At 35.8% G+C, this 20,988-nt stretch overlaps 1 protein-coding gene across 1 annotated transcript; it reads left to right on the top strand.

Annotated features, from left to right (window-relative positions):
- Positions 1 to 2,373: 2,373 nt before the first annotated feature.
- Positions 2,374 to 7,304, top strand: LOC126761368 (3 beta-hydroxysteroid dehydrogenase/Delta 5-->4-isomerase type 2). Its single transcript, XM_050477468.1, has 5 exons — positions 2,374 to 2,524; positions 5,673 to 5,846; positions 5,906 to 6,352; positions 6,425 to 6,577; positions 6,651 to 7,304. The coding sequence occupies exons 2-5, from the start codon at positions 5,684 to 5,686 to the stop codon at positions 7,094 to 7,096; spliced, it is 1,209 nt and encodes a 402-aa protein (XP_050333425.1). The 5' UTR covers positions 2,374 to 2,524; positions 5,673 to 5,683; the 3' UTR covers positions 7,097 to 7,304.
- Positions 7,305 to 20,988: the final 13,684 nt, after the last annotated feature.

Below are 20,988 nucleotides of genomic sequence, written 5' to 3'. Positions count from 1 at the left end.
TATTCACCTTGAGAGAGACATGGAGTAAAACGTTCCTTCATAAATGGTATAACCGGTCCCTTTTAAATTTTTTGGTTTATACAATATCTTGATAAAATTGATCGATCAACACCCAGCATTGACTGATGACCAACTGACCAGCTACACGAACCTTGATATTGTAAATATTGTTTGGTGTTGCTATAAAAGTAATGGGTATAGTCATGCTTCTGGGTTACAGTTATAGTCGTAGAGCTATAACCAATTCCTAATCTTGCGTCCTCGTCGATAACCCTGGAAACGTGAGTAGCGCTTGTGTAAGACGCGGAAGCCATCCCGGGAATCTTCATTGGAGCCAATCCGACATATTCGGTTTAATGATTCGTTGAAGTCTAACTGCAGCTTCTGTGCACCAGAGGGGCGGCTGCGAGTGGGCGTCTGTCTTGAAACAAATGGTGAAACCTGTCCAAATGGGTTGATGCTGATCGACTTCGCAGGTGCCCGAAATATGTTTATCTGAAGTACTATATTCCAGCATATGAAAATTTATCAAGTTACCTGGTTGTCTCCGGATCGAAAACTTGATCGGTAATATTGATCGAGGTTGTAGATGGTCGATATGTTTCCAGTGTCCTTGACGTGCGCACATTCCGAGGACCTAACATCGACTCGGACCACTATTTTGTTGTAGCGAAGATATACACAGAAAGTATGCTCGTGAACAAACTTAAGGTAGGTTTGACGTCGAGTGCAATCACAAAAACAGCCGCACGATTTTCTACTCGACTTGCACCCCTGCTCTCTGAGAGCACTCAGAATCAACTCGGTATAAGGGAACTGTGGACGGTATTTTGAGTTCCTTACGTACAGCTGCAAGTGAAAACATTTGCTTTCGTAAACGTCTAAAGAACAACGACAGTCATGTCGCAATGGAGATAAAGCAAACAGTCTATCTCACAATGTTGCGATCGACCACAAAACGAGGGGGGTGAGTTAGGAAGCGTTCTCACCACAGTCGGGTCTAATTAACCGGAACCGACATGGATTTTTATCTTGCCAAGGATTGCCAACTAGTTACCATGCCACGAAATTACTTCAGGAATGGTTTTGCCGCTACAAAGACAACAGATACTAATGGCGTACGCTGATGATATTAATCCTGTCATCAAACAAACAGTCATCGTTGTCGTGGTTGTAGTTGGTCGCGCATTGGCTCTCATGTCACTGTTGACAGTCATAACTCTGAGGTCGTGGATAATTTCGTTTTTATCGGAACCAACATTAACACCAACAACAATATTATCCTTAAAATCCAACGCATGCCAACTGGTCCTACTTTGGACTGAGTGGTCTCTCGACAAACAAAGACCAAACTGTATAAGCCACTTATTATCGCCGTCCTGCTATATAGTGCAAGACAATGGACGATGACAACATCTGATGAGTCGGTGTTATGAGTTTTCGAGAGAAAGGTTCTGCGTAAGATTTATGGTCCTTTGCACATTGGCAACGGCGAGTACCGGAGTCGATGGGACAATGAGCTGTACGAGATATACGACGACATTGACATAGTTCAGCGAATTAAGAGACCGCGGTAACGCTAGCTAGGTCATATTGTCCGAATGGATGAAAACACTCCAGCCCTGAGAGTATTCGACGCAGTACCCGCCGGTGGAAGCGGGGAAGAGGAAGACCTTTATTCCGCTAAAAAGACTCGGTTACGCTTGGGATCTCAAATTGGCGCCAAACAGCGAAAAGGAAGAACGGCTATAACCTCAAAAGTAGTGTAAAACCATTTTCAGTTCATTTTCTATGCTTACTACTGTGAATACGATGATATCTGGGTGCCAATGGATCGAAGTCCATGAAGTACTGAAGTTTAAGCAAATTTTAATATTGTAATTAACACAAGGGTTAAAGCTGCAAATAAGTACAAGGTTTCTTAAGCTCAGACTTTTGGAACAGCAATAACGGTTGTACGTAACACTACAACATAGTTCATAATCGAATCAATTGTTGGATGTTGCAATACTGTTGGAAAATTGTATGTTAATGTTAGTTCATTACGACTTTGGAGCGCATTTGTCGCTCTCTCCCTCTCTCTAATGAATCAAAAGCTTGAAAACAAACCAGTGGACTGTAAAAAGTTGGATATGCTCACATGAACAAAACTAAACACACATACATACAACCATTTGGTAGACGACTAAAGCGCACTCTCGGCGATGCTAAGTCATTTAAATACTAAAACTATGGATTGAGCGCAACACTTATTATACAACGCTTCCGGGCCATGGCTATAACCTAGAATTGTTGCATAGCTGCAATGTAGTCGACGCTCAATCAGCTGGTTGGTCCATTCTCTGACTGGAGAAACGCTACATTGTTGTTAGCTTAGCGCAGTCATTTTCAGTTGTAGACAAGCGTCCAAGCGGCTCGAACGTGCAAATTTAAACGAAGAAAGGTGAAGTTTTGTTAAAAGCTCTGCCGAATCATCCAACACTGTGCTAAAAGTGAATTGTGCTTTTAATTTTTGTATTTCAAGGTATGTAATTTTCAGGGGCACACATAAAGGTAGTCTAATTCATAGATCGAAACTGTTGTAAGATAAACTATTTCAATCTTTTCGCGCTGAAGTAATGCCAAAGGGCAATGTTGAACGCCGCTTAATGGCTTGGTTACGTGAGGAAAACCGGTTTGGGAGACATAGTATAGACATACTACGTAAATGGTTTTGTTATGTATACAATGTTGCCGTTATCACATCACAAACTAACGTGTGCGTGCGCATGTGCGGTGGCTCGCTTTGTTTATGTTTGTGACCTTTTTCGTTCTTTGGCCCTGGCCAAGTTTGTTAGTTAAATGGTGAAACATATGGGTTGAGATTTATTGCCAAAAAGTCTCTCAGGCCATGGAGACTGTATGTAAACATAGCCACTTAATTGCAAGTGAAAATGTGTTAAAGTGAAACTATAACCTACTTCAAGTTTATAATGTTGAGACTTATTAGCACTGGCATGACTGAATATCAACTCGTCTAAGATTACCAACCGATCTCTTTTTCCGCTAATGCTAACATAAACTTTGCTCAAACGGCGAGTTTTATGAGTGAACGTTGTCCCTTACGAGTGGGTAAATCTATTTGAACTAAAACATGAATCGAAACGATCGATTGTCCGCATAGACTTTAGATTTTACATATCCCCACATAAAAAAGTCTCACAATGTGATATCACACGATCTTGGTGGCCAAAAAAACTTATTTTTTATGGATGAAATGGTAGCTCTTGAATCTCTTCATGTTGCTCTTCGTCCCAAATGCATCAATTTTGCTTGTTTACATACCCGTTGAGCCGGAAATGACCTCATCGCTGAACAAATTTTGGCTCAAAATCTTCTTGGAGCTTTTCAAGCGCCCATAGAGCGAAACGATGTCGCTTGGGCAGGTCGAGCGGCTTCAGTTCTTGCACAAGCTGTATTTTGTACGCTTTCAATTTAAGATATCGATGTAAAATGCTTCAAATGTGTTCCATATGTCAGTCCGACTTGCTGCGAACGGTGCCGAATCGACGTTCCACGGTCTTCGTGTACACTCTCAGTTACGACCATTTACACAGAGGACCAGGCGGCACTACTAGCCTCGTCGTCGCCAAATACCAATTCCATCTTAGTAAACGTATTTAGCAAGGATTTAAGCTCACTGACAGTTCAACTCCACTCGCACATAAGTTGGTCTGTTTTAAAAGCAGACGAGTTGGCTTAGTGAGGAAACTCTCCAGACGAATGCGAGGCAGAGCCAATACCGTGTCCGCTAGGAGCGATCAAGAGGGAAAGAGAGACCGCCAATAAAATTTGTGCAGTTTATGGACCCGATACAGTTTCCATTTCCACCGCACAACGATGGTTTCAACGTTTACGTTCTGGTGTAGAGGTGGTCGAAGATGCGCCACGCTCCGGAAGGCGTGTCGTCGAAAATTGCGATAAAATCGCTGAATTGGTGGAAAGAGACCGGCATAGTAGCAGCCGTAGCATCGGTCAAAAGCAGGGCATGAGTCATCAAAAATTCATTTCAATTTCAATAAAAAAAAAAAATTCAATAAAAATACCGCAAGACTTTTTTGACAACCCATTATTTTAAAAATGATTTCGGGAATGTGACCATCGCGGCTCGCTCGAATAAATTCCAGCCATGAACTCCAATTTTCAAACACTTTTGGCAACAATTGGTGCCGTATGTAGCAACGTGTCGAATATTCTCTTCGAAGGCGTCAATCGTCTCGGGCTTATCTACGTAGACAAGCAACTTCTCAAAGCCCCACAAAAAATGATCTAGCGGTGTAAAATCTCACGGTCTTAGAAGCCTGACGCGAGATAATGCGCTCACTAAAAGTTTCCTTTAATATACTGACTGTTTCGATGGCTTTATAGCATCTAGCGCTGTCCTGCTGGAAGCAAAGATCGTGAAAATTCTTCCAATTCAGGCACGAAAAAGTCATTAATCATGACTCTATAGTGTTCCCCATGGACTGTTACATTTTAGCCGGCTTCATTTTTGAAGTAATATGGGTCAATTTCAATGGCCTCTGTTCATAGAGCACACAAAACAGCGAGTTTTTGAGGATGCACGACGTCTAATTAATGGTTTGTGGGTTATCATCAATCAAAATGCAATAGTTTTTTTTATAAATATAATATATTTTGTTATAAGCATAAGCTTCGTCGAAAAATCATATTTTTTGAAAATCTTGATCGGTGGCCATCTCGCTTTGGACCCATTCAATGAACATTGGACGCGCTTCATGGTCGTTCGGCTTCAATTCTTGAACGAGTTGGTTGGATATCAAGATTCCTCAGTAAGGTCTTCCTTAAAGTTTATGCACACATCTCCGATACTTGCGCACGTTTGCGGATAGACTAATTTGGGTCTTCTTCGATACTCTGCCCCACTACAGCAATAGTGTCTTCGGTGCGTTATGTACGGCGTCTCTGAAACTTATTATTACTGGCGATGAATCTTGATTCTCTGCTTAGAACCCGGAAATAGATGATCAATCGGCCGAATATAGTGGCACAGATGAGCCGCAGCCGATAAAACCACATCAAATTAGGTCGAAAATCAACCATCACCCAACGTAAGGCCCTACATTCATTCTTGTATAATATTCGACCGAATAGACCACGTCCAGCCCGCAGTGAAGAAAATATAGCAGCCGTAGCTGAGAGTATATACGAAGACTGTGGAGAGTCGATTCGGCGCCATTTGCAGCAACTCGGACGTATGGAACGACTTGGCGTATTTTACGTCGAGATCTTAATTGCAAGAACTGAAGACGCTCGAACTCCCAAGGAATATTGCTTCGCTCTATGGGCTCTTAAAAAGTTCCAAGAAATCCAACGTCTTCGTGCCAAATTTTGTTCAGCGATAAGGCCTATTTCTGGCTCAAGTTCAGACCTTTGAGCAAAACATCACGCGTGTCAATCGCTAGAAATGCCAAAGAATGTTCTTTCGAATGATAAGAAACATTCCCCATTACATTTAGTTTCTGTTTTTTGTTCTTTAAAAAAGTAGGGAACTGGATTACCCTTTAATATCCTACGTACATATTCAATGTATCGTATAATTTTAGACTCGTCCATCGTTTGTTTCAAGCCTAAATGTGAGATTGAAAAATGTATATCTTCCACTATTCCAGAAACCGATAATATGACGTCAACGGCTGAGAACGCATTGGAGGAAGTGGTTTTAGTCACTGGCGGTAGCGGCTTTATCGGGCAGCATTTGTTAAAATATCTTTTGCGCGAACAAAAAAATTTGGGCATCAAAGAAGTTCGCTCTTTGGATATCGAGCCCTTTGAAAATAAAATTGGTGCGACATTAACTAAATCAACAACAACAAGTTGCTTAGTATTTACATTTAATTTGCAGGCATTTCTTACATAGCGGCGTTGAAGACCTTTGTCGGAGACATTTGCGAGCCAAAGTCCAGCACTGTGCAGGATGCCTTCAGGAATGTAAATTGTGTTTTCCACTGTGCCGCCTTAGTCAGCATTGAGTATCCGCCAAATTTCAAGGAGTTAGATCGTGTCAACGTGAACGGAACCAGCACAGTGGTAGACTTATGTGTGCAGCATAATGTGAGAAGGCTGATATACACCAGCTGTGCATCGGTGTGTCTGGTGCCCTTTAAAGGCTACAGCACATTCACCATAGTCATAAATCAAACTGAGTCAAAGGCCAATACGCCCACTTTTAATGCGCAGGAACCCGCTGATTTCGACAAATCCTTCCTGATACCTGGCTATTCGTCGTCGAAATTGCGCGCTGAATCTATTGTGTTAAACTCGAATGGAACACTGCTTAGTAATCAGCGAGGTAAGCACAAATGTCCGAGTTGAGCTTTCTTAACTAACTTAAATACTCATAAATATCGTTTTTATTTCGTAGATTATTTGGAAACTGTGGCCATTCGTCCGCCGCTCACTTATGGCGAAGGCGATGAGAAATTTGTGCCCCGTGTTTTCGAGTACCTGTCAAGCCGTGGTTACAGTTATCCCCGCATTGCCGGCGCTGGTGGTAAACAACAGCTCGTCTATGCTGGTAAATCAAATAGCGTTATTTACAACAAAAATATTGTCTTTACTAAACCACTTTTCATACTCTACCAACATAGGTAACGTGGCTTGGGGTCATTTGTGTGCCTACAAAACACTTAAGGCGACTCCAAAAGCCATTGCCGGTCTGCCGGTGTTCGTGACCGATGACACGCCCATCAATGATGTGACCAGATTCATACAGAAAATGGCTTTGCTCGGTGGAAAATTCAAGATCAATTTGACCTTATGGTATCTGCCGCATTTCCTTTTCTTTCTTCTCTCCTTCCTCACCGAACTGTTTGTGCAGTTACTTTATCCTGTAACGAAATTCAAATTGGCGTATTCGCTTCGTGCGATTGCGTCCTTCACAGCGTCGGTGTTGATGCTTAATCGTTTGCGCGCTTCGATACATATGGATTATGTACCGCTAGTTGAGCCGGAGGATGCTGCCCAAGAAAGTGCGCGCTGGTATGCGCAGTGGTGGGAAAAGCAGCGCTCGAAAAATAATGGGAAATCTAGCTAAACTCGATTACAGAGCTTGCTTATACAAATCGGTTGTAATACTATATGCAAGTAATGATGTACTCGTACATATGTAGATACATATACTTTTATGTAAAATAGCAAAAAATGTTTATATCTTGCCTTAGATAAGCACAAATTATTAAATTTGTATATTTTTAAAATAAGTTTTTTCAAAGGTATGGTTAATTAAAAAATTGTTTTTTTTTACTGTTATAAAGCTTTATATTTTCTTAAAAATTTTACGTACTTGATACCTGTGGACACACAATATTTCTATACTTCTCACAACTACTCGAAATAGATATGGAGTTTATTTAGTTCGTCCGTCCGTACGAGAAAGCGATAACTTGAGAGAAAATTGACATATATGTAAGAAAGACGACAACAAATTGGGAAAGGATATTTTATACATATATATTTTTTTTAAGTGGTTGTGGCATTGGCTTCATATCTTCTCTTTTTTATTGGCGTAGACACCGCTTCGGTTATAGGCGTGTTGTAAAACAGCGCGCCAGTCGTTTTTCCTTGACCTTTTGATGACAATTATACCAATACCATCGACGTACGCCAGCAGCTGTACGCTCTTATAGAAGATTGTACCTTCTCGATTAAGTTCTGCAGCTCGAATTATTTTCTCCAAGAGTAGATTATAGAAGTCGCACGATAGGGAGTTGCCTTGTCTGAAGTCTTGTTTGGTATCGAACGGCTCGGAGGGGTCTTTCCTGATCCTGACGGAGCTTTTGGTATTGCTCAACGTCAATTTAGTTTTCCAAATTCAGACAACGCGGCATAAAGGCAGCTCATTTTCGTGCTGTCAAAGGCAGCTTTGAAATCCACGAAGATGTGGTGCGTGTCGATCCTCTTTTCACGGGTCTTTTCCAAGATTTGACCCATTGTGAATATATGGCCAGTTGTTGATTTTCCAGGCGAGATAAAGTCCAATCAGTTAGTTGGACGTGGCACCACCTACTTTTTGTGAAGTTTAATATTTCAGAATTTTAATGAAGTTCGGTTCTTAGTATTGTCTTGTCACATTTATGCTACAGCAAGAAAGCAAGTCATACTGTCTATATGAAACACTTAAAACTGAAAAAATGCTTATGAAAAGTGTTTCGGACTAATCGTTGGCATAAGTGTACTACATCTGGTGGGGATTACTGTAAAGGAGACAAAATATATATTATTGAATAATTAAATATTTTGCGTTTTAAGAGGTTTAAAGGGATCACCAGTTCAAAAACAAACATAGCTTTGAGAAAAACGCATTTGAAGTTTTACATTTGCTACTAGTAGGACCTCTCCGAGCCATTCGATACCAAATGAGGTTTCAGACAAGGCGACTCCCTATCGTGGATTTCTTCAATCTGCTGCTGGAGAAAATAATTCGAGCTGCAGAACTTAATCGAGCAGGTACAATCTTTTATAAGAGTGTACAGTGATATTGATATCATCGGCCTCAACACCCGCGCCGTTAGTTCTGCTTTCTACAGACTGGACAAGGAAGCAAAGCAAATGGGTCTGGTAGTGAACGGAGGCAAGACGAAATATCTCCTTGCGACTTGGCTCTCATGTCACTGTTGACAGTCATAACCTTGAAGTTGTAGATAGTTTCGTATATTTGGGAACCAGCATTAACACCACCAATAATGTCAGCCTGGAAATCGAACGCAGGCACTCTTGCCAACAGGTGCTACTTCGGACTGAGTAGGCAATTGAAAAGTAAAGTCTCTCGACGAACAAAAAGCAAACTCTATAAGTCACTCATAATTCCCGTCCTGCTATATGGTGCAGAGGCTTGGACGATGACAACAACTGATGAGTCGTTGTTACGAGTTTTTGAGAGAAAGGTTCCTTTGCGCATTGGCCACGGCGAATATCGTATTCGATGGAACGATGAGCTGTACGAGATAAACGACGACATTGACATAGTTCAGCGAATTAAAAGACAGCTGCTACGCTGGCTAGGTCATGTTGTCCGGATGGACGAAAACACTCCAGCTCTGAAAGTATTCGACGCAATACCCGCCGGGGGAAGTAGAGGAAGAGGAAGACCTCCACTCCGTTGGAAGGACCAGGTGGAGAAGAACCTGGCTTCGCTTTGAATATCCAATTGGCGCCACGTAGCGAAAAGAAGGAACGACTGGCTCGCTATTGTTAACTTGGCTATAATCGCGTAAGCGGTGTCTACGCCAGTAAAGAAGAAGAAGAATTAATTTGTTTTCGAACATTACAGAGTATTTGTGGAATTTACTTAAAATTTTCAGAGAAGAATAATCGAAATATTCTTAAGAGAATGCATCAAAACCAAGACCAAAAGGACCGTCGCATATTTGCAAAGTGCCTAGAGTCAGCCTCAAATTAATTGAGTCAGCTAATATCTACTCCATCCAATTCAGCGGAATCGAAGGGTGTATAGTAATCGAGATACTTCAGTCTTTGCCTGAACAAAGCTGGACAGTAGAAGAGAAGGTGTGCAGATATTCTTATCTCTTTTTCCTCCCTGTAACTTTGACTTTCGTCCTCCAAAATCTTTACCGTCACCATATGAGTGCTAATTGGGCAGTGTCCACTTAGGACACCTATCATTGCGTCCGTGTGATCCTTGAAAAGAGCTAGTAGTTCTATAGATATTTTTTGTTCCACTCTGGGTCAGAAGGCTTTGGCAACCCCGTAAGTGCTGGTTGCTCACGAACGCTTACTGAGCTCGAGTGAAGCCCATCGATCCAGCGCCCGAGTGCACGAAGACAGGGGAACACTTGCTCGTTCCCATCTTGATTGGATTTGAGTAAGGGTGTCCTTTCTCAAAGAGTTATCTGCTTAACATTTTCCGAAAACTCTGCTGTGTCCAGGCATCTAGGCGAGTTTAATATTGCAGTAGTTTGATGAATAGCTCATGTACTCCTTGACAAGCTTTGAGATCATTGTCAGCGAACTCAAGGCTTTATAGTTCTGTTATCGCTGTTATCGGAGCGGATGCATAGCTCCCTAAAAGAAGCCGCACTTCGTAGTAGTTCATCTGCTGCTATCTACTTCTTGAAGAACACTACAGTTGTCTGGCAATCTGAAACAAGGGTTGATTGAGAGCTGCCACAAAAGACTCCTCCTCCAACTTTTCTCTTAAGCTTTGATTAATTCGTAAAAAAGTTTATTGCGCCGCTTCTCCTGCGACTCCGCCACACACACATATCTCTCTATGGTATGTGCGAGACCCTTAATGTGACAGGCTCCCCGAAAGCTGATAGCAATCTTTGAAGTAGTGCATTTGCCGTACTTCCCATTTTCTACAAGGTAAAGAAGGAAGCGCCCTGCTAAGAATTAGATTTGAGAAGAGACAAAAGGTCACCGTGCGGAGTGGCTCTATTGACTTTTCGTAGTGCTCGTGCGCTGCCCTGCTCTGACACAACAGTTCTGTTGCATAGAAAAAAGGTGCTTAAGGTTCGATTCGACCTCAAATTTCTCCCTCCAAGCATGACACAACGGCGTGCAAAGCAGTGTCTACCGAACTACACTGGCTGTATATAGTACATGCTGAGCTCCTAATATTATGTTTTGGGGTATACTGGCCCTGGTGTGCAGGTTCATAGCCTATCCAGAGTCTTCAACAAAAACACTTTTAAATTTAAATTTCGGGCGAAAACCCATTTATCGAAATATTTTTTCTAGGTCAGTATGACTTCGACATCTGTGCCAAATGTCACATCACAAAATAATCATTAGTGTTTAGTGTATATTTGTCTTTCTGAAGCACATAAAATTCTTTCGGCGATTTTTACGATGAGTAAAATTATTAAACAAAGAAGTTTCATTCAATTCTGTGTGCAGAATCAAATTTCTCATGCCAAAACGTTCAGAATGTTGGAAAAGGTCTTCGGTGATTGCTTGTCGCGAGACAGGGTTTTTGATTGGTACAAATTATTCAGAGATCGTCGTGAACGCGTTGACTATGAACCACGTCCAGGACGGCCATCAACATCAACCGATGATCAACACGTCAATAAAATGAAGTAATCGGTACTTGAGAATCTCTGACTAAGATCTTGCTGGCATCATTGGTATATCCGAAGGATCAGGGAAAATCATTTCGAAAGATCATTTGGCCCTAAGAAAAGTGTAAGCACAATTGGTTCCAAAATTAATGCCTGCGTATAAATGCCTTCCGACTACAAGGATGTCATGAAACGTTTTATTACTGGTGATGAGTCTTTTGGTCTATGCTTAACTTCCGGAAACAGACGATCAATCGGCCGAATATCATGTCAAATTTGAGCCGAAGCCGATAGAAACTCGTCAAAGCAGGTCAAAAATCTATGTTTTGTTGACAGTTTTCTTCGGTTATCTAGGTGCAGTGAACTCCAAATTCCTTCTGACTGAACAAACTGTCAAAAAGGAATAATATTTGAGTGCTATGCGTCGTTTGCGTGAAGCTATTCATAAGAAGAGTCCGGAATTATGGGCCGATTTAATGTTATTCCGAAATTGACTTTAACAACTGTTTAGAGGAAGATTGGAGAAAACGTTGGCACATGTGTATTGGGGCCAAGGGGGATTAATCTGAAGAGGACGACATAGATTTTGATGAATAAATTATGATCAAAGTCTTACTATTTTTTGCCTACGCTAGTAAAATAATACTTACTCCATTATTTCATTTGATATTAAGAGAGAAACACAAACATATTTTTTTGTCAAATTTATTTCCTTTGAACAATGTTCATAGTTTTATTGTGGTATTTTTATTGATTCTTGTATTAATTCAATCATTTCATTTATATATATATATATACTTCATAGAATTGTTAATTGCTTAAATCTAAAGTTCACTTTTAACTTTAATTTCGATTTTTGTGTATTTTTTTTGCTTTAAAATCACCATCATCCAATATATAGTAATAATAATATTATTTTCCTTAAATATATATTTTACTCTTACATACATTTAACTGTTTTGTTGCTTTCTCAACTTAACTGCCTCTTAACTTTCTGCTAAATATTTACTGTTAATGCTTATATGCACTGTGCCCGTTATGCCTTCAATTTGCCTTAATTCAATTATATTATGCACTTAGCCCTCATAATGATCAACATTTTTCGCCGTTCTCACAAATTTCAGCATTAACAGTTTGGTTTTCGAATGCAAGTGTCTTCTTGTCTTCTTCTTCATCCTTATGAGTTGTTTTAGTAACAATTATTACAGCTTTTTTTCTTCGAACTTACGTTCAAATTGTCTTTATACTAAATATATCAACATCTCAAATATTATATACTTATTTTTTGTTTTTTTTTTTTTTTTTGTTTTTGGTTTCTTCATTGATTTTTGTGGTGTCATGGTTGCTTTCTTGGCAAAATAATAAGAAAATTGTATGAAATAAAAACGAAAATAAGTAAAATTTTCATGCCTTCGGACGCCTCAATTTTAATACTAACTTTATTTTTTATAGCATAATTTCTGTTTACCAGTTAGTCCGTTATTTGCATAACTATTTTGATTTCCTTCAATTTCGTCCAGTTCAAAATTCTTGTGTTTGTTTGTAGTAGTGTTTGATTTTTAAAAAAATTCTTTTATTTTTTGTTTTTTGTAATTTTAGTAACACACATACATTTGCATGTGGCTATACTCGAATTTCCATATATGTATGTATGTACGTTTAAGTGTGGTAAATTTATACTAAGTTTTGGTTACTTATTATTTTACAAATTCGCTTGTTTATATTTCTTTGCTGTTGAACCTTTTTCGGTATATATTTTAATTACAAATTGTTTTGCTTTTGAATTTTGTCTGCTGGTATTCGCCTCAATGGCCATTAATTGTTAAAAATGTTGGAAAATGTTTGGAAATCATAGATAAAAATACTTTTCTTTAATTTACAAAGATTCTCAGCTGTATTGGCGTATATATATTTAAGTATAGTAATAAATATCTGTTTAAGAAAATTAACAGCAAATTTTTTCCTTGTATAGTTGTTGTATTTATATGTAGTACTGAGTTAACAATGCGAATGGCAATATTTCATACATAGCTGCATATTTATTTACACAAGTCAAATTAGCAATAAAGTGTGAAGTAATGAAGAAGTTACGAAATTTCATGTCCGTCGTGTTAATTTCGCGCTAATGCTCTTTTGAGTTGCCCAATGGCTTCGCTTTTCTGAAGTATGTGGACATTGTCTTTATTTTATAGGTGCTCCTCAGTATGTACTTGCGTGCGCAATACCAGAAATGTTCGAAATAATTTAGTTTGACATAAAAAAATAGCGTGGAAGTTACTCATTTCTAAGCAGGATAAAAGATACTCTCTTCCAAGCGGAGCATATTGTATGCGAGCAGCTCGGTTTTCCAAAAAAACCCTAGATATACTTAACGTCATCAGTAAAAAACGCGACTGATCTACACCGAGCAGCTGTTTGTAGGTTTACAGTTGCCAACACATAACATTAGTCGGGTCTTCGTAACGCCAAGCGATCGTTGGAAAGTAGTGAATCGAACAGATAACTTTATATGCATGTATACGAAAGACTTCTTCTTCTTTATTGGTGATTATAGCCGATTATACGAAAGCCTAGTGTAATTAGATAAAGACATTAGCTGTCTTCGACTGGCCTGAAGTTGCAGAGTAACGAATCGGACAAGTTATATCAATAATTGGTGCAACCTTGCGTTAAAATTGACGCAAGCCAAATGGTGTTATGATTCTTTCTTAGTTGAGAAACGAAGCTGTGAAACACAAAATTTGTTAGCGTTGAAGAGTATTCTAGCCTAGAAATAAAAAAAGTATATTTCCGAAAGTTTAACTATTCAAGAATATATCTACCAGAGAATTTTCTAAAAGTTCGAACTATTTTCGAAGATATAGGTATTTTATTGACCCGATATTCAAACTCTTTCGGCTTTAGGCGAAACTTTAAACGCAGTTTTTTCGCAGCTGTTTATTTCAAAACGATGCCCACGATTTCTCAGGTTCTGATTTACCTCAAAATGGACGGGGACTGGATGCATGTAATTTGGAGAATGTTCGATGTACTCGCGCATTAGTGTGGTATGGGGATTAGCTGAACTGATGGACGTTTAGATGTTCGTGGTGTGATCTCCACTAATCGGAATGTAGAACAGTTAGGGTCGTTTGCGCGTGAATTGTTTAGACGGCGAAGGCATTTAACTGAGAATTAGGGTTGGCTTCTTGTCTGAATGGTGTGTGGGAGTAATGTGCGTATAGGGTCCAACTCCTGGTCACTAGTTCGGAGCAGATTGGAAGCTCAACTGGTAGTGGTTTCGGCTACGAGGACTGACCGGAGACTTAATTCTGGTACCACGGGGAGCAGGAGTCCTTGGAATTCGCTCTAACGTGCTCATGCGGACTGGCCCCTTGGGGAGTAAAGTGGTGTTTGTGGTTAAAACCCGAATGTGGAGTTGCATTGCAACCGGGTGCTGGACCCCAAATACGACAGAGATTTTAGATGGGCCTCGAACCATACCAAGGTGGTTACTGTGTCCATTCCACACTGCCAATTGGTACTGAAAATGACTGGCATTTTATTATTATTTTTATCACATTATCCAACATTAATCTAGATTAATAATTTTTTGGATTGCTAGGGGTGTTGATAATGTCTGTATGGTCACGTGCCATTTTTTGAGACCTCCACATTATCAGCTGCTAATTTTTGAAAGTTTTTTTTTAGTATTATTGTAATACTAATAAATAACAAATAAAAAATGGAAAGTAAAAATATTATCTTTTTTACCTAAAATTCATGCCTTTAGAGTCTAGACTAGAATACCACCTTAATAACGGATATCCGCCATCTTTAATGCTATTCTCAAATGTCAAATGAAAATGAAAGTTTCTTCTTTTCTTGTATTTTTAAACATTCTTGTACCAATTGCACTCGCTAACTTTCTCGTTGCTCTTACATGTAATTTTTTTGACAAGCGAGCAGAAGCGAGCTTAAAAATGCCGATTCGAAGACGACTATTATAAAATACTGAATATTGGCGCCGTTTTCGAAATAGCGCCCGCTTAAGTAATACTCGACTACAAAAATCAAAGCAAATCCGCCTCTTATATACTCAATATTAAACACAGAAACCAATCGTGATTCACCTTCTGCGAAATAAAAAGGAGTCCGATTACTCTCAGCTAAGCAAATGCGAAGTCAAATGAATTTAATAGGAAATATATGTCCGAGTTATGTGTTGGAAATCGATGCTAGACACTCGATTTTGTTTCGAATCGTAGATAGCTCTTATAAAATATTGAATAGTTGGCGTGGTTTTACAAATTGCGCCCGCTTATCTAACACTCAGTGGTCTATGTGACCGAGTTATGTGTTGGAAATCAATGCTAGAGCTTCGACTGTTATAATTCTTGGTTTCGCGTACACAAGTACATACTGAGCACCGTGCAGTGTCTTATACCACCGTACTAACGAACCCTTTACACTTAGCATTTGAAATTCAAGACTTCATCATCCAATCGTTAACAAAATGTAAGTAAAATGTGTTAAAGTAATGCTTACAGTGTCTGCTAATGATCAGCTACGTTTCGTGCTGTTTATCAATGTCAACAAAGTAGAGTGTCGTCACTTAAACTCGCATAATTTCAACACTACGAGTATTGCAGTGGCAAACAAGCAGAAATTTACCTTTATTTCGTACAAATTTGACACGCCCATTTAACAATTTATGCATGTGTTTCGTAGTAATTAGCAAGTATTTTTTTAACTACCACCATTTTTTGGTGCTTGTAAATAAATACATTGCTTTTCATATATATATATATATGTATATATATATAAGTATATATTTTGTTGTTCACTTAACTATTTGCATTTTGCATTGAAGTTTTTCTCTTTACATTGATTATATATATATATGTGTTTTTTGTATATATATATATATATAGTATAGTGTAAAATATTTATATATATATATATAAGATATTGTCAATATAGTGAAGGTGTTTGTTAGGAATTCCATCGCAGAAGAACGCGCAAAGAATTCGATATAGCAAAAACGTGTGAGTTTGAGTTCGTTTAAAAGTGTATATTTTACACTCTGTGTGTGTGTGTGTGAGAGTAAGTCTGTGTATGTGTGTGTTGACGCTATAAAATTATAAGTAGTTTATATTTGTTGTATTTGTTGCATGCAGTAATTGCTGCATTTACTATCAATACATATTATACAAATTGTCGTTGCTCGTAGGTAAATGAAGTGAAATTTGTGTCGCTGTGTCTCGCTGTGTTTGTGTGTGTTAAGGACAATAGTGAGTGTGTGTTTGATGACTTCAGATCGCCCACAGGCTTCATGAATATGCTTTTCAGTAAGGCAAATGCTGAACATGCGAAAGAAAATTGCTGGTAAGCGCTAAAGCTGTGGAACTTATGCACTTTCATGTAAGTATGTAAGTATGTATGTATGTATATACATGCAAAATTGCACTTATACACAAGTCTTAAGCTGCGACAGTCGCGTGTAAACAGAAAGCTACAAACAACAATTTTTTTTTTGAAATAACATTTGGCTCTTTGAGCGACATGTACGTGTGCTTGGCAAAAGTGACTCGCAACGCTTTGATTAATTGGTGTCTAATTGCGAGCATTTGTTGCTAGCCGTAGTAATTCTTAAGCAAAACACATTGCGTATGCATGCTTCATAAGTGTAACTCTACATACATATGTAGGTATTTATCTAGTGTCGTAAAATACCGTTAAATGAAATGGTTTAAGATTTTTCTTCGGTCTGTCGGCTTTAGAAAAAGGAGAAATGATATGTGTGTATGTATACTTGTTACTTTTATTTTATTTTTATGTATATATATATATATATTTATCTTCGTAATAATCAACTTTGTTCTCATATACGCACTGACGTTCTTGAGTAAAAAAGTGTACCATATAATTGCTAGGTGTTTTTTTTCTCATTTTAATCATTTCTTTATAATATTATTATTAAGTATTTAGTATTTGGTATTTTAAATTGTCATTTCTTCATTTCTTCATGCAAGCAGCATTGGGTTGTGCCCTCATGTGTTCATTTTTAGCTCGTCTTTAATGTTCTACTTGCTGTTTTTGGCCTAAATTGACAAAAGTCCGGCTATGCCACGGGCTGCCATGCCAACTTGTGGTGTTCCACATATACTATATGTATGTGTGTATGTATGCATGTATAAGTTGTGCGCCCGTCGCATGCCGCATTTGTGTGTTTCTTGAATTCAATATATAAAACTTCAAGTATTTAAAGCTTTGCGTTTTAACGCTTACAAAAACGCTGTGGCGTTGCGCCTTGCGTATTTTATTTTTTTTTTTTACTTAATACATGTCAAATTTGTTCTAATGGAAAAGAGTTTAATAGCACAAAAAAGGAGAGAATTGCATAAATGCTTAAAAACTTAACAGAAACTATTTCACATACATACATATATGTGTATATGCATGTTATGTATATGTAACTTTTACTGCTTATTTGCTTTTTCCTACCTTAATGTTTATGTGTATTCGGTTTTTAATTGACTAAAATTGATTTTGTTCTAAAGGACGCGTTTTTCATATATCGATTCATTTGACTATTCGTGAATTCTCATTATTCATCGCATTTGTCATTTGTTTGTTTATTTTTTCCCACACAATTTTCAGTTAATGCGTTAATTATTTATATATTTTTTAATTAAAATAATAATTAGTTGCAAGCAAATACAGTTTGGCAGCAGTTTAGAATTTTGCTAAAGTTTGTAGTGCGGCCGAACTTTTGACTGAACGCTTGGAATGGGCACAAAATCAATTAAAAGTGTGGTAGAAATTGCTCACTCGAAAAAATAATCAAAGTCACTTAAAATGCAAAACAACGTATCATAAAAAAAATCGAAATTGTGTTTTTATTGCTTATGATCCAGTGCATCATGCCACATATGTACATATGTATATCTGGCATAAAATTTTCAGCTTCCATTCAGATATAACCAGAAGATAATCAATATATAACTGTTTTATAACCAAAACCCTAATTTTGTTTCGATAAGTTCACCATTATATCGTTTTCCCTTCATTTGAAAACTTATGAAAAGGAATGTTGTGTTATTTTGCATTTTAGGAGACGATATACATATATTATAAACTGTTAATTCCATATTCACTGTCATGTGCAGCTGTATGAAAATAAAATATGCGACGTCTAACCGAAACCACCAATTATCAAACAGTTTGTGAAGAAAGAAATATTTAATAACATATAAAAAAAATATTAAAAAAAATTTAAAAAATATCTTGTAAAACCAGTTTAATGCATTATAAAAACGTAATAGCATTTGAATTAAAATTGTATTTTTTATTTTTTAATCCCGTATTTGGGAAATTTTGTTTCAATTTGGGAAATATGGGATTAAAAAATTAGATAAAAAAGGAAAAGAAATTACTAAAATAAAAAAAAAAAATCGAAATTAAATTAAGAAAAAAAAATAAGGATTTAAAATAATAATTAAATTAACATTTGAATGATTTTTTTTAGCTCACATTTGGAAAAAATGGATATATAAAAATAAATACTAAAATTAAAAGAAAAAAATTGAAATTAAGTTAAAAAAAATTTAATTAAAAAAAAAGAAGAAAATGGGATTAAATATAAGAAATAAAATCTTAAAAAAATATTTATAAAAATGTTTCAAATAACCAGGGTTGCTAATAAGACATTTAAATGTTAATGAAATTTATAAAAAAAATAAATAACTTTTGAATGAAATTTGTTTTTAATCTGGTACTCGGAAAAAATGAATATATTAAAGAAAACACTAAAATTTAAAGAAAAAAATTGAACAAATAAAAATTTAAACAACTAAAAAAAATTAAATGAATAAAACTAAAGAAAATAGTATTAAAAAATAAAAGTTCCAAGTTCAGGACAAAAAAATTTTAACAAAAATTTAATAAAAAATATTTCGAATAACCAGAGTTGCTAATATAAAAAATAGATATATTAAATTTAAAAAATATACTCAAATGAAAAAAATTTAAGTTATGAAAAAATAGAATAAAACTAAAAAAATCACAAATACGAGGTTAAAAAAATTTTAATATCACAACTGGTTCGAAAAAAATGTTTGTTTCCACATATCGGTTTGAAAATTTATTTCTATTGGGATTAAAACTACATAAATAAAAAAAATTAATACAAAAATTAAATAAAAAAAATCAAAAATCAAAAAAAAAACATAAAATAAAATTAATTAAAATAAAAAACTAAAACATGGGCTCAAAAATAAATAAAACTTCCATAATACGGGCTTAAAAAATAAACAAAAAATGAATCGCACTAACCGGAAAAAATATTATTACCGGTTTGATAAATAAATAAAAATTTTTCTTTTCAAAAATCTTTAATAAATTAATTTTGTTATTATCCTATACGATAAAACTATTATTTTTATCAATTTTTTATTTTTAATCCATCGTATACCAAACAAAAGTGTTTAAAAAACAATAAATCAGATGAATAAAAAAAAAATAATTTAGTTAAAAAAAATTAATGTAAAGTAATAAAATAAAATTTTTCCTCAATCCAGTGTGTTGGACGAAAACTATTTCTTAGTAAAATGTATTAACTTTTAATTTTTATTTCTAAAAAAATTAGTAATAAAATATTGGATGAATTAAAAATAATTAAATAAATATTTAAATTAAAGAAATAAATATAAATTTAAATAAAAAAAAACTAAAGAAAAACTAAAAACGGAAACGGGGGTTCAAAAATCCGAAATACGAGATTAAAAAATTTAATTCCACATACTTGATTGAAAAACAAATTAATGTCTTATACCGGATTGAATAATTTTTTTTATTTTTATTAATAATATAATATATATTAATAAAATAATAAAATTAAAATTTATTTTCAATTCCATTTTTGATAAATTTTTAATTCCATCTAGCGGATTGAAAAATAAAGAAGAGAAATTTTAATCCATATGCTTAGGATTGCGGTTTAAAAATTAAAAATTTTTCATGTTTGCGTACTTAGTTTATAGTCACAAACGTAAGAGTTTGTTATAACAAAAATACGAAAAATTCAGTTTTTTTCCCAACAACGGGTTTGAAAAATGATAGTTAAACTTTCATGTCAAAATTATTGTAATAAAAAATGAGCAACGCTGCGTATACGCAACCGTCAATTTCCATCCAATAAGGATGGTGTTGCTAAACCTTAAGTTTTGAAACAATTTTAAAAAGTTCAAATTTTTTAAGACAACCGAGATTTTGGAAGAAAATAGCTATTTTATATAACTTGAAAATTACTAAAGTTTTTAAATACTTTAAAACAATTTTAAAGTGGTAAACAAAAAAATTGTTTAAGAAAACAGCGATTTTTTAAGAAAAGAATTTTTTGAAGAAAATAATGTTTTGTTTAAGAAAACAGAAATTTAATAGAAAGACTATGACTTTTTTTTTAAACGATAATTTTTTTAAGAGAAAAATAATTATTTTTTTTTTCTAAAATATTTTTTTTTAGGAAAAAAATGATATTTTTTTTTAAGAAAAAATAATGATTTGTTTAAGAAAACATAATTTTTTTAAGATAACAGTGCTTTTTTTTAAGAAAGCAATTATTTGTTTGAGAAAACATAAATTTTATAAAGAAAACAATACAATTTTTGAGAAAAAGGTTATTTTTTTAAAGAAAACAAGTGTTGCTTTTTAAGAAAACAGTGATTTTTATCTAATTTTAAAACGTTAATTTCGGCCAGCATTAAAATGCCATCTAACTTGGCACATATATTTGATTTAAAAACAACGCTAGTTTGCAAAAATTGAGAAAATTTCCCCTACTAACATTTAACAAACTCAACTTAGTTCATTTGTATGTTGAAATGCAGTTACTTTTTGCGGCGTCATAATGTATTTGTATTGC

The sequence above is a fragment of the Bactrocera neohumeralis genome, chromosome 6, assembly GCF_024586455.1.
Source record: "Bactrocera neohumeralis isolate Rockhampton chromosome 6, APGP_CSIRO_Bneo_wtdbg2-racon-allhic-juicebox.fasta_v2, whole genome shotgun sequence".
NCBI classification, from domain to species: Eukaryota; Metazoa; Arthropoda; class Insecta; order Diptera; family Tephritidae; genus Bactrocera; species Bactrocera neohumeralis.
This window is presented reverse-complemented; position numbering and strand designations above follow the sequence as displayed.

What these genes read in the sequence shown, in the direction of transcription:
- LOC126761368 (XM_050477468.1), top strand. Translation starts at nt 5,684, where the DNA reads ATGACGTCAACGGCTGAGAACGCATTGGAGGAAGTGGTTTTAGTCACT. An exon ending in GCCCTTTGAAAATAAAATTG is followed by an intron (nt 5,847 to 5,905) that starts GTGCGACATTAA and finishes TTTAATTTGCAG; the next exon opens with GCATTTCTTACATAGCGGCG. An exon ending in ACAACAGCTCGTCTATGCTG is followed by an intron (nt 6,578 to 6,650) that starts GTAAATCAAATA and finishes CTACCAACATAG; the next exon opens with GTAACGTGGCTTGGGGTCAT.